The 13446-nt window shown below is 38.0% G+C and overlaps 1 protein-coding gene across 18 annotated transcripts in view; it reads right to left on the bottom strand.

Moving 5' to 3' along the window:
* Positions 1-13446, bottom strand: part of neo1b (neogenin 1b) — a 301615-nt gene that overhangs the window by 80478 nt on the left and 207691 nt on the right. For all 18 annotated transcript variants that reach the window (XM_087311362.1, XM_087311359.1, XM_087311371.1 and 15 more), the window contains exons 5-6: positions 13153-13289; positions 3277-3431 (exon numbers count right to left, since the gene is read on the bottom strand). In XM_087311362.1, the coding sequence (XP_087167488.1) occupies positions 3277-3431; positions 13153-13289 (292 nt within the window). The remainder of the gene's footprint in view (positions 1-3276; positions 3432-13152; positions 13290-13446) is intronic.

Here is a 13446-nt window from a genome sequence, read left to right as displayed (position 1 = left end):
AAACAAAACCCTCACAAATGATTGGTTTCCAGAAGAACTGGCATAATGGTCTGTGTATTTAAGAAATAACAATTCCGTCAATTCAGAAATCATTTCCAACTAAAACTTTTGCACAGTAACATAAAAATAAAAATATACAAACTTTATTAGGTACACCTTACTAGTACCGGGTTGGACCCCCTTTTGCCTTCAGAACTGCCTTAATCCTTCTGGTATAGATTCAACAAGCTACTGGAAATATTCCTCAGAGATTTTGCTCCATACTGACATGATAGCATCACACAATTGCTGCAGATTTGTCGGCTGCACATCCATGATGCCAATCTCCCATTCCACCACATCCCAAAGGTGCTCTATTGGATTGAGCTCTGGTGACTGTGGAGGCCATTTGAGTACAGTAAACTCATTGTCATGTTCAAGAAACCAGTCTGAGATGATTCACGCTTTATGACACGACGTGTTATCATGCTGGAAGTAGCCATCAGAAGATGAAGACACTGTGGTCATAAAGGGATGGACATGGTCAGCAGCAATACTCAGGTAGGCTGTGGTGTTGACCTGATGCTTAATTGGTATTAATGGAAATGGAAAATCTCACCCACACCATTACACCACCACCACCAGATTGAACTGTTGATACAAGGCAGGATGGATCCATGCTTTCATGTTGTTGATGCTATTTAATGTTAATTCTGACTGATCATCCAAATGTGTCAGCAGAAATGGAGACTCGTTTCTCCAATCTTCAATTGTCCAGTTTTGGTGAGTCTGTGTGAATTGTAGCCTCAGTTTCCTGTTCTTAGCTGACAGGAGCGGCACCCGGTGTGGTCTTCTGCTGCTGTAGCCCATCTGCCTCAAGGTTGGACGTGTTGTGTGTTCAGAGATGCTCTTCTGCAGAGCTCGGTTGTATCGAGTGCTTATTTGAGTTACTGTTGCCTTTCTGTCAGCTGGAACCAGTCTGGCCATTCTCCTCTGACCTCTGGCATCAACAAGGCATTTGCGCCCACAGAACTGCAGCTTACTGGATATTTTCTCTTTTTCAGACCATTCTTTGTAAACCCTAGAAATGGTTGTGCGTGAAAATCCCAGTAGTTCAGCAGTTTCTGAAATACTCAGACCAGCCACGCCACGTTCAAAGTCACTTAAATCACCTTTCTTCCCCATTCTGATGCTCGCTTTAAACTGCAGCAGATCGTCTTGACCATGTCTACATGCCTAAATGCATTGAGTTGCTGCCATGTGATTGGCTGATTAGAAATTTGCGTTAACGAGCAGTCGGACAGGTGTACCTAATAAAGTAGCCGGCAGGTGTAAATTATTAAACAATTAAATAAAATAAACATAAAAAATAAATAATTAAAATGTCAATTGCAAAGTTGAAATGTCTTTTAAATGCTATTTTTATATTTATTTTTAGCTGTTTAATATTAGTATAGTCGTGTTCATTTCTGGTTTAATTAGTTATGATGAGATTATTATTATTTTTTCCTGAAGATTAAGGACTTTTTGCCTCTCTCTGGATACTTTTGAATTATATCACCACTAATATCGTTATCACAACAAATACCAGAAAATACCCTGATATATATTCTAAGTCCATATCACACATCCCTACATAATACATAATATTACCTTCAATCAATAGCTTCATATTTAAAATAAGAGATGATACCAAAGACATAAATAAATGTACATTAAAAATATTAAATAGGATTTTTCAGATCAATTTTTGATAAACTTCTTCCTCAACGCAACTGATTTACTGACATTTACTTTAAATTCACTTTATTCACCTTATCCTCCGCCGACGAGCGGGCGCTGCCATTTGAATCTTTTTGGCTCGAGACTTCCAGTCTCATTCACTTCCATTCATTTTTGACGTTAAAAACAGCTCATCACGCTGCTTGATGTTGCAATTTGATATTTTCTTATTATATTATTCTACTTGGTCTGTGTAGTCATGCAAAACAGTTGTTTGTAGAGCGAGTAGTTTAAACGTTTTCTGCCGTTTATTATTCCTAGTCATTTCTCCCATAGGCACCTGAATCAGAAGTTCTAAGACAATCATGAAAACAGGCGCACTTCCGCATTTTAGGATAAGGTCAATAGCATCAGTTGATATAATTTTACATCATCATGAAAAGTTTGAAGATCTTTAATAATAAATGTCAATTGCAAAGTTAAAATGTCTTTAACAAAATCTCATCATGAAAATATTAAACCAGAAATGAACACTAATATTATAATATTAAACAACTAAAAATAAATATAAAAATAGCATTTAAAACTGCATTCATGGTCAAACATGTTGCTAACAGAATAAACAAATCTATATTTATAACATAGAACTTAACATATATTCATGATGAAAGCTGCTGGTGATGTAAATACATTTTGTTTTACAAATTAAAAATGTAAATCTTGATATTTTGAGCTTTACTGACCCATTTGTTGTAAAAAAAAACAAAAAAACAAAGACTTTTCACTATTTTTACTAAACGATTCAAGCCCTATTAATGAAAAGTGTGTAATCTAGATAAAAGCAAACAGGGGAATTAGGGTGCTTTCACACCTACACTTTTGTTTCGGAACGTGTCTCGTTTGCCCAGTTAGCGCGGCTCGTTTGGCATATGTGAACAGGGCAATCGCGCTCTGTTCCGCGCCAAAGTAATCGCTCCAAGATCGCTTGAATGAGGTGGTCTCGGCTCGATTGAAACGAACCCTGGAGCGGTTTGATTACAGTGAGAAAGCGATCCGATCCGAGCGCGGTTATATCACAGTGTTTTATGGATATGTAATAGGCATACGGCTATATGAAGAGAGAATTATGTGTATGGCGGGAAGTTTCGCGAGTCTCCGGATGCCCGCAAACGAGTGATGATCTCCCGGTAATCTCGCATCTCACTCCCGGTCCTCAAATAGGCATCATCGTGCACCCTTCTCACCCCTCCCCACCGCATCTCTCCTCAGACACGTCGGGCGCACACCCTGTCAATCACCACCAAACCACCACCTCTCCTGACAGCTGAGCGGGACGCTGCAAAATAAACCCTGACACTCTGACCAATGTGAGGAGAGTTTACTCGCACGTGACTTGCTTTTGGTCCGATTAGAAACTTTGCAGTGTGAAAGCGAACCGCTCCAAGAGCAAAGAGCAACAATGTAACATTTGTAATCTCTGTTTCAGAACAACTGAATCGATTCACAGCTGTGAAAGCACCCTTAGCCTTATGCATGTTTAAATCTCATATGAAGCAGTGAGGAGCACAGACGTACCACTATCCTGAAATAATCACTAGGAATGACCGTGTCTCCATCCTTCATCCACTTGACAGTCGGAGGTGGAGAGCCGGTGACGTCACACTCGAAGATGATGTCCATGGACTCCTGCGCGTACGTGTTTGAAGGCCTGGTCAGGAAGCGTGGAGGAACTGCAAGACAAACAACAACAAGAAGAAACTTGAGAAGAGGTCACAGGGTTTACAAGACGAAGAAAACAACAACATGTGCTGGGACAGGCACAGGCAGGTAAAGTGCTTCTCCTCTCTGTTCCTATGGCAACCGCATCCATCATGGACCGAGCTGATGTTTATTACTTGTGCAATCTGGGAAGAGCAGATGAAGAACGAGAATATAGAGATGCTAAAAATACCTGCGGTTTTGCTAGTTTTATCATTGATGACTGACAAAAGTGTGTCAAGTAGGGATGGGTTATATCTCATCATTTGGAATATACCTGTAAAAATCCTGCACATGATAAAAATTTGACTTATGACCTACAATCAGTCTGTGAATGACTAATTACAGTAGCGCATGTGTAGTACAGACATCTATTTATGCGTCTGTTACTGTTTATTTATTGGTACTTCAGCAACTTATGGCTATTTCATGTTAAGACCGACATAGATAAATATATGTATTACATAATAATAACTTTAATAACTTCATATTTCAGTAAGAGATGATACCAAATAAATAAATAAATGTATTTTAGAAACATTAGATATGAATTTACACTTTCATTTTTGATATACTTACATATACAGCAGTGTTTCTCCACCACGTTTCTAGAGGACCACCAGCACTGCATGTTTTGGATGTCTCCTTTGTCTGTCACACCCATTACAGGTGTTTCAGTCACTGCTAATGAGCTGATGATCTGAATCAGGTGTTTGGTTAAGAAGACAATGTGCAGAGCTGGTGCTCCTGCAGGAACGTGGTTGAGAAACACTGATATACACACTAATATTTACTGACATATTTTACTTTAAATTTACTTCATAACAATATAATAATGATATAATTTTAAATGATCATGAAAAGCTTGAAGAGGTAACCAATTTTTTTTTATTACATATATATATATTAATATATATAACATAAATGAATGACTATTTTTTTCCTGAAGACTTTTTGCCTCTCTCTGGATACTTTTGACTTGTATCACCACTAATATCGTTATCACAATAAATACCAGAAAATACCCTGATATATTTTAAGTCCATATCGCACATCCCTACATAATATATAATAATGCCTTCAATTAATAACTTCATATTTTAATAAAAGATGTACATTAATAAATAAATGTACATTAAACAATAGATATGATTTTTTAGATCTATTTTTAATAAACTTCTTCATGGGATATGCAACTGATTTACTGACATTTACTTTTACTTAAAATTCACTTCATAGCATCAGTTGATATAATTTTACATCATCATGAAAAGCTTAAAGATCTTTGAAAAAAGTAAAATAAAAAATTAAATAAATAAAAAAAGTTACCAAAAAACAAAAACAAATACACAAAAAAATGAAATGAAAAGAATTAAATATTAAAATAAATAAATGTACAAATAAATACATATAAAATAAAAAATAAATAAATATAATTATAAATATATATAAATATAAATAAATAAATGTAAATATATAGGAATAAGGAAAAGAATACCTAAATACCAAGTACAGTCTTTGAATGCTACCTTTTCTGTGAAGTTGTAAACACCATATTGCTTTTCATTTCCTCTTATCTGATTGAATGTTGTGAGCACGTTAGTTTTTCCATAACCTGGTAAAAACCAGTACAGCAAAAAAACGGCAACATGACAGCAACATCAAATTATGAGGCTAACAGAAAACGTCTGTTTACATGGGTACAACACGATGAATAAAATGTGATGTTTTGCATAGTTTGCTGTCACTTTTAAGGCAGTCACCTTTTATTTTGCAAAAAAATACCTGCACATTTTCCATACTGCTATTTTTTACTGCTAAATATTTTAATATTTTTTAAATATTTAAATTCTTGATTCACAGACATTATTTTGACACATTATTTAAAATATGTGGCTAAGAAAAAGCATTTCACCTTTTTTTGGGGGGAGGGGGTGTGGCCAGTGAAAACTTTGGCAGGGCAAGTAAAAATCTGAACCACTGGTCCAATCGAGACAGTAGAAATAATCCTTAACGTTGAACCCTGGCAAGCATTCAGCAGACAAGTAAAATGCAACTCCAAGAGAGTGGCCATCACAAAGCCCTGATCTCAATCCTATGGAAAATTTGTGGGCAGAGTTGAAAAAGCTTGTGCGAACAAGACTGACTCAGTTACACCAATTCTGTCAGGAGGAATGGGCCAAAATTCCTGCAAACTATTGTGAGAAGCTTGTGGAAGGAGACCCAAAACATTTGACCAAAGTTATACAGTTTAAAAGCAAAGCAAAAAAAAACATACCAAGCAAATGTGTGTAAACTATTGACTGTCTAGAAATTAATAAAAAAAATCTCTCATTATTCTGCCATTTAGCAAATGTGAATCATTTCGGTAATCCTAACAGACCTGAAGTAGTAAACGTTTAGTGTGATTTACCATCAGACATCTGATTTCAACTGTACTTAGATGGGATGATAGCAGGATAGAATGATAAAATACGGGAGGGAAAACAGGTAAACACTTGAAAGGGATGATAGTGGAATAAAATGGTAAAATACGGGAGAAAAATGCGAGGGTTGACAGGTATGCTTAGAATGCCCCTCAGCCAATCAGAATCAAGTATTCAACAGCCCCTGGGTGTAATATGTATAAATCTGCAGCACGTGGAGTGAGAGTAATACGATTACAGATAGCCAAAACACATCATATTCCAGCACATTTGGCTTTACGAGTAACTTTTAAAAGGCAGCATTAACAGCGTTTTACACAGCTCTTTAAAAATCCTGCTAATCTGAGAGGGAATCCGGGGGAAATCTCAGCATGTGAACAGCGGCTTCTAAAATAACCACGCCACAAGAGTTATGAGTCACTTCACATGCTGATATTAAGAGATTAAAACGCCAGTGTTTAATAACCCAGCGCTGCCTTTCACAGCAGAGATACTGTAGGAAGAGTCGGTCACTCCATAACTCTCATCTCTCAGAAGAGCTCTTAAAAACAGCAGCGCCTTATTTATTCCTCCAAAGTCACAGCCAAGAGCTTGCGAAAGACACACGGATAATGACTCAAACGCGAGAAACGTCTCTTAGTAGAGGATAAAAAAACATGCATTGGCATTGAAAGTATGGCATAAATTAATCACTTCAATGAAAATAGCACAGGCAAGCATGAAAGAGAGCTAAAAATATCAAGCGAGAGAGTTTGTCTCCATACAAGTTAAGATCTGCGAGGAAACTGGCGATTATCACAATAATAGGATGAACAGAAACACATTAAGCTAGAATAGTTAATAAAAACGGCAATGAACTGTATTTAAAACATGCCCAAATCCAGTATAAGTGATTATAAATGTATGGTTTACGTTAAAATTAAAATATGACGTTCATTTTTAGTTGAGGCTGTGATCTTTGCTGATAAAATGTAGGTCAGGGGTGGGCAACCCTGTTCCTGGAGAGCCACCTTCCTGCAGATTTCAGTTGCTACCCATATCAAACACACCTGAACCAATTAATTAGGACCTGAACACCATGTGATAATTACAGGCAGGTGTGTTTGAAATCTGTGGGAAGGTAGATCTCCAGGAACAGGGTTGGCGGGTAGCCAGTGTACCTGATGTAGATACAGTCATACAGACCACGTGAAAGCCCCCTAAACATATGTAAATAAAACATAGATAAAGGAAAAAACACACTACCTGACAAGTCTTGTCGCCTATCCAAGTTTTAGGAACAACAAGTAATAACTTGACTTCTAGTTGATTATTTGGTATTACTTATTTGAGCACAATGATATATGATCATGCCTTGATTATTAATAATTTAGTCAGGACAGCAAGGTCTGACTTTGCTCATACAAAAGTCTCATCGCTGAACAGAAATAATGTCCAGTATAGAATATAAAGTCCTGCTGCAGTGGAGACAGAATGAATATTGTGTCTGACTCCATCATGAGCTTGGAGGAGTGCATCCATACATCTCTGTAGAGATCTGCGCAGGACTACATTTTGAATCCCGCTCCCGCCCGCACCCGCCAGGTTTAAGCCCGAACCCTACCGCTCCCGCTTATATTAAGAATTTATTGTCCCGCTGCCTGACCCGCCCCGTTTTCTGGCCGCCGCGCCCGATCCCGCTAATAAGGTTATACAGTACACTGTTCCCTTTGAAGATTAAGCCGACGTGTTTGTTATCCATATCAAACTTGCAAAGTCTGAATTTACAAGGAGAGGATGCAGAACTCTAACTGTGTGTGGGCTACTTAATATTGAGGAAAAGCCCCAATCAGAGAGGCGAATGTCTGCAGCTCCGCCGTTTTCAGATGTTTCCGTTTTCCCCCATCCACACTGAGATGAAGCAGCAGCGTTTTAGAATGAAAACGGCCTCTTCAGGGTTTCCGAAATGCTCCGTATTCGGCGCGTTTGAAAACTCGGGCGTAGTGTGGACGGATGGCGTAACCGTAGCAAAACTTATGCGTTTTCAAACTAAAACACATTAGTGTAAACGGGGCCTAAGAGTTATATTTAAGACATTTTAAGACACACACAGAATAAAGTTTAAGACCAATTTCATAGTACAGAATTTGCAAAAACAAGCAGGCAGCACAACTAATGACCATCCTTAACACTGATAATTTAACATATAAAGTGTAAAATCTCATGAAACATTATTATTATTATTAATATTAATATTATTACTAATAAAATAACAATAATTCATTCATTCATTCATTGAACTTCTTCGGGATAGTCCTTTATTCATCAGAGGTCGCAACAGCAGAATGAACCGCCAACTATTCCATCATATATTTCGAGCAGCGGATGCCCTTTCAGCAGCAACCCAATACTGGGAACCACCCATACACACTTACACACTCATACGCTACAGACAATTTAATTAATTCAATTGACCTACAGTGCATGTGTGGCACAGACTAAATAAATGAGTTATTAGAAATGAGCTATGCAAAATGCTATGCGATTAAAAATATTAAAAGTCTTCTCTCTGTTAAACAGCACATGGTTTAAACAATATTAGAAAAATCTCTATCTTCAAGTGTGTGTGCATGATGCACAGCCAGAGACTGCTACGTTAGGTTGTTTATGTGCTTTTACAGACTTTTAGGAAGCATGAAAATGTTCAGACACACACACCTGCATGAGTGTTTATCAAAGCATGCAACTTTACACACCTAAACGCCCACCACCCAATGTGTGTTTGTGTTACTGTCTGACATAAAGGGGTTTATTTTTACCCATCAGAACCCAAATCAGATTTCCTGACTTCCCATGAGAGTCTCGACTTCCTGAGCTCGGCAACATAAGTGCGTCAGCACCTGTAAAAGAGGTGAAAGAAGCTAATGGAAAAAAAAATACAAACATCAGAATGTGAGAGTGTGTGTGTGTGGATGGCCCGAGAGCGTCTATTTCAGCTCAGATCAGCAGGAGGGAGTGAAAATAACAGCTCATATCTGAGGTGAAGAGATCATGAACACACACACACACAATCCACTGCTGCCTGCTTTATCTAACTCATGTTATACTGGATTTAAAGCACTGCTAGCATCTGTGCACAAATAATAACCCTAATTACAAAACGCAATTACGATATGGCTCAAGTTCAAGAGTCAGATCAAAGGTAGTTTCAGCTTTAGACAGTTTCACCAGATGTAATGCAGACCGCGCATACAAAATACTGACAAGCTTTAATCTCCATAGCTGCGATTCCATCCAAAGATGTGAATTAGATTTAAGTGCGAAACTGAAATATCACATGAAACATTTGCAAATAAAGTAGCGGCTTCATCCAATGAGTCAAAGGGCCCTATCATACACCCGGCGCAATGTGGCGCAAGGCGCAGCGCAATAGTCTTTTACTACTTTCAGCTCGGCGCAAGGGTCATTTTGAGGTGTTGCGCCACGCTGTTTAAATAGCAAATTCATTTGCGCTCAAATGTGCGCCCATAGGCGTTCTGCTCTACAAAAGCAGGCGTGTTTTGGCGCGTTGCTATTCTGAGAAACTGTAAATAGTCTGATCTTTAGACCACAACAAAGTCGGTCTATTGTCTGGCGCAAAGTGCGCCTGGCTTACACTACACACAAGATATAATACACAAATATCGTTACATATGAAAAAGATATAATATATTAAGGATAGATATAATAAGGATATATATAGGATATAAATATAAATTATTGAAATATTACAAAACACATTAATTTCTAGCCTACATGAAGATTTAAAAACCACTGCCGTCATACTTTCTTCATCTCCGGAGGCTTTCAGTTCATTCAATTTGCTTTTGTATAATGTTATTATTATTAGCAGTATTATTTATTATATCCATATTTATATTTGTTTTATTAAAAACAAGCTTAGATTTGTCCACCTGTCAGGTTTAAGACCGTATGGGGCATGGCAGGTGTATTTGGAAATAACTCAGTATTTTGACCACACTTTGTTATTATTGTTCATTTATTCGTTTGCTGGAAATTAGAACTGAATTTAGAAATAGTTTTGAAACAAATCTTTGCGCTTAACAAACGCAATTAATTATTTATAGGCTGATTGATGTCTGTGCAGGAAGGTTTCCCTATCCATGAGAGCAAAAGTGAAAGTGAACTTACTTTACGTCATGTTAATAGCAATGTGCTTATGGTGCGACGCAGCTGGCTCTTAAAGGGAATGGGAGATGAGACTCTGATTGGTTTATTCTCAAAACACACCAATAACTCATTAAGAAAATAAACTCAACCCTTTTAGACCATGCGCCACGGCGCAAAGTGGATTTTCCCGTCCTTAAATTAGCAAAAATGCGTTCTGACACGCCCTGAAAGCGTTTGCGCCCTGCGATTTTGCGCATGGACCGTCAAAATAGAGCTCAAAGACTTCCTGCTAAATGACGCCAAATATCAGACAGAAAAATGCCATTTTGTGTGGTAGGAGAAGTCACAGCAGTCTTTTTTTCTTAATAAATGAGTTGCGCCTCAAAACAAAAATGAACCACAATAAAAGCAAGGCAGGGGTTTTAAGAGTCGTGAGACGCTCTTTGGGAGCGCACACAGATGCTCAAGACAGTTCTGGAGGGAATAATACTAGAATAATAATAACACTGAACCACTGTAATGACACACTGATGGCCGAGGGGTTTTAGAAACGAGCAATTTCAGATGTTTGCGCAAGGCAAGTGGTTCTCAAACTGTGGTACATGTACCACTAGTGCTTCCTTCTAGTGGGTACGTGGAGGAATTAAATATGTCATATGTAAATGCGACATATATTTAAAAATCTATCATTTACATTTACATTTAGTCATTTAGCAGACGCTTTTATCCAAAGCGACTTACAAATGAGGACAAGGAAGCAATTTACACAACTAAGAGCAACAATGAATAAGTGCTATAGGCAAGTTTCAGGTCTGTAAAGTCTAAGAAGGGAAGTATTAATGGTATTAGTATTTTTTTTTATTTTTTTTTATCATAGCTTGTATGAATCAGGGTGCATTCTGGAAAGTTGAGATCCTACTGCAAGGGCGCACCACTATTTGCGCGCACAAGCCATGTGCCTCGATTGGAAATAACCCTAAGCTTTTTGCCATTCCTTTCAAGGTGCACACTCAGAAGACACGTTTTAATAAAACTAAAGCCTTCATATCGAAACTACATACCAAAACTTTTATTTTATTTTTTTATTTAACTTTTTTTTTTTTTTTTAATCGTAATTCGGTCAATAAATACGGATATCATTTTATTGGCCCAGGCATAGCTGTAAACGCTGCTTTGTCCATTAATATCCATCACATCATCTGTTCAAACTAAACCACATCTCTTTACCGATGCGCATGCTGGAATTAATTTAGTAAATCTGTTCCCATCGTACTTTACGCACCTTTTTTTTCTAATTAGATAAAACATTTATGCGACTCAGTTGTGCACGTGTGTTTATCCACATTTTTCAAAATGTATGCGAATATTGTAGTTTCCATTATGTGATAATCAAAATGTGCATAAAAATAGGTGAATGGAAACATCGGGATTGTTCAACTTTGTTTAATTAGCTTGCCAGGAAACAGTTTATAAAGTATCCACTATATAAGAACAAGCAATTAACCCCACTGCACCTTTAGTTATTCGTTTAGAGAAAATTACATCAAACTTAATTGGAGTTTTCAATAGAGTATTCATTTCAATAAAGCGTGACTTGAGTAACATTCGTGATGTTTATAGAAATGTTTCACATCTTATGCATGTAGATTAATACAGTGGCCAGTAATGCCTACTCTTGATGCTTTTATTAGTGATGCACTAGAGGTACAAAAATAACCACTGCATGGAAACAGAACTGCTGTAAATGAAATCCTTCCCTCTGATTAGTGGAAATAATAGCGTTATTGCTGCACATGTACACATTCATTGCACCTTAAATGCAAGGCTTTTATGCAAAGTATGATTAGATGTATATGAATGCAAGGTAAAGTATGCCAAATGCATAGATGTGAAAGCAATTATCCACGCTTCAACGTCTGGAAATAGAAGATAGACATTCTGACCAGGAAGCCTCATTCATAAACCATGAGAAAACCATTATATGCAAATCAGCATGTTCGATTCAGTGCTGCAATTATGTCAGAACAGAGGATTTCTGAAGTAGTTTTTTTTTGTGAGGCCACTTTGCAGTAATTTCCTTTGTGTTTTGTGAAGCACTTTTTGCATGAATCATAATTGTGCTGCTTGGCAATTATTGTGGCGTTATTTACTCCGCTATATCACGCTTCAGAAATGTGGTTGGTCACGATTAATCAAAGAAATAAAAAATGATTTCTATAAGTCTTTATTTGAAATCATATCTAAAGCAAAGGAAAAGCCTCCCACAAAACATAAAAGTCATGATCAGCCCAGAGATGCACATAAATAAATAAAAACAAAACAACGCTTTGAAGTTCCTCCTCCGCAGAGGAAAACGTTGTCTAGACGTATGTGCACTAAACAGGGCTGCTATTAATTACATATGGGCCTGTTTAGTCTGCTGGTGCTGAACTGAAGCCGGGTTGCGTATAAAACATGAAACGAGTCTTTTGAAAGTTGTTAGAGCAGTCGACTGCGGGATTGGTTACCTAGCAACCAACAGTAAACAAGGCAGACAGCTGATTGGTCATGAGGTGTAATGTTTGCTAGGTTAGCGTTTATATGGGTTGCAGCTGGAAGGGCATCCGCTGTGTAAATATTTCCCTTTTGTTGATTGGGCAACGCAGTGGCGCAGTAGGTAGTGCTGTCGCCTCACGGCAAGAAGGTCACTGGTTCGAGCCTCGGCTCAGTTGCCGTTTCTGTGTGGAGTTTGCATGTTCTCCCTGCGTTCGCGTGGGTTTCCTCCGGGTGCTCCGGTTTCCCTCACAGTCCAAAGACATGCGGTACAGGTGAATTGGGTAGGCTAAAATTGTCCGTAGTGAATGAGTGTGTGTGGATGTTTCCCAGAGATGGGTTGCGGCTGGAAAAATGTGCTGGATAAGTTGGCGGTTCATTCCGTTGTGGCGACCCCGGATTAATAAAGGGACTAAGCCGGCAAGAAAATGACTGAATGAAGGGTTGGTGATTGGTCGATTAACCAATTGATAAACATTTACACAGACAGTGTAAAATTAAGACGTGTTAAAAATGATTTAAAAATGCTAGCACACAAAAAAAAAAAAAAACAGTAAAATATTCTGTATTTTTTAATGAAACGTACCATGCACAGTGAGCTCGGCCTGGATCTCGCTGGTCATATTGCCGCTGTCAGCCTGGCAGACGTATATCCCAGCATCCTCTTCGGTCAGGTTGACGATCTGCAGGCTTCCTCCGCCAATCACAGAGAACCGCTCATGACTGGAAAAAAACACAAGAGACACGATGTTGAGAAGACTCTTCCTTTCAGGAAATTTTAGCATCAGTTCTTTTACAGGATTGCCAAGCATCGCCTGGCAGAGCGATGCAGGAATGAGATGGATTTAAAAACAGGATACAGTATGGATTTCATTTCCTG

This window comes from Danio rerio, chromosome 25 (assembly GCF_052040795.2).
Source record: "Danio rerio strain M-AB ecotype USA chromosome 25, GRCz13ab, whole genome shotgun sequence".
Taxonomy (NCBI): domain Eukaryota; kingdom Metazoa; phylum Chordata; class Actinopteri; order Cypriniformes; family Danionidae; genus Danio; species Danio rerio.
The sequence above is the reverse complement of the archived record's forward strand: the minus strand, read 5'-3'. Positions and strand labels throughout refer to the sequence as shown.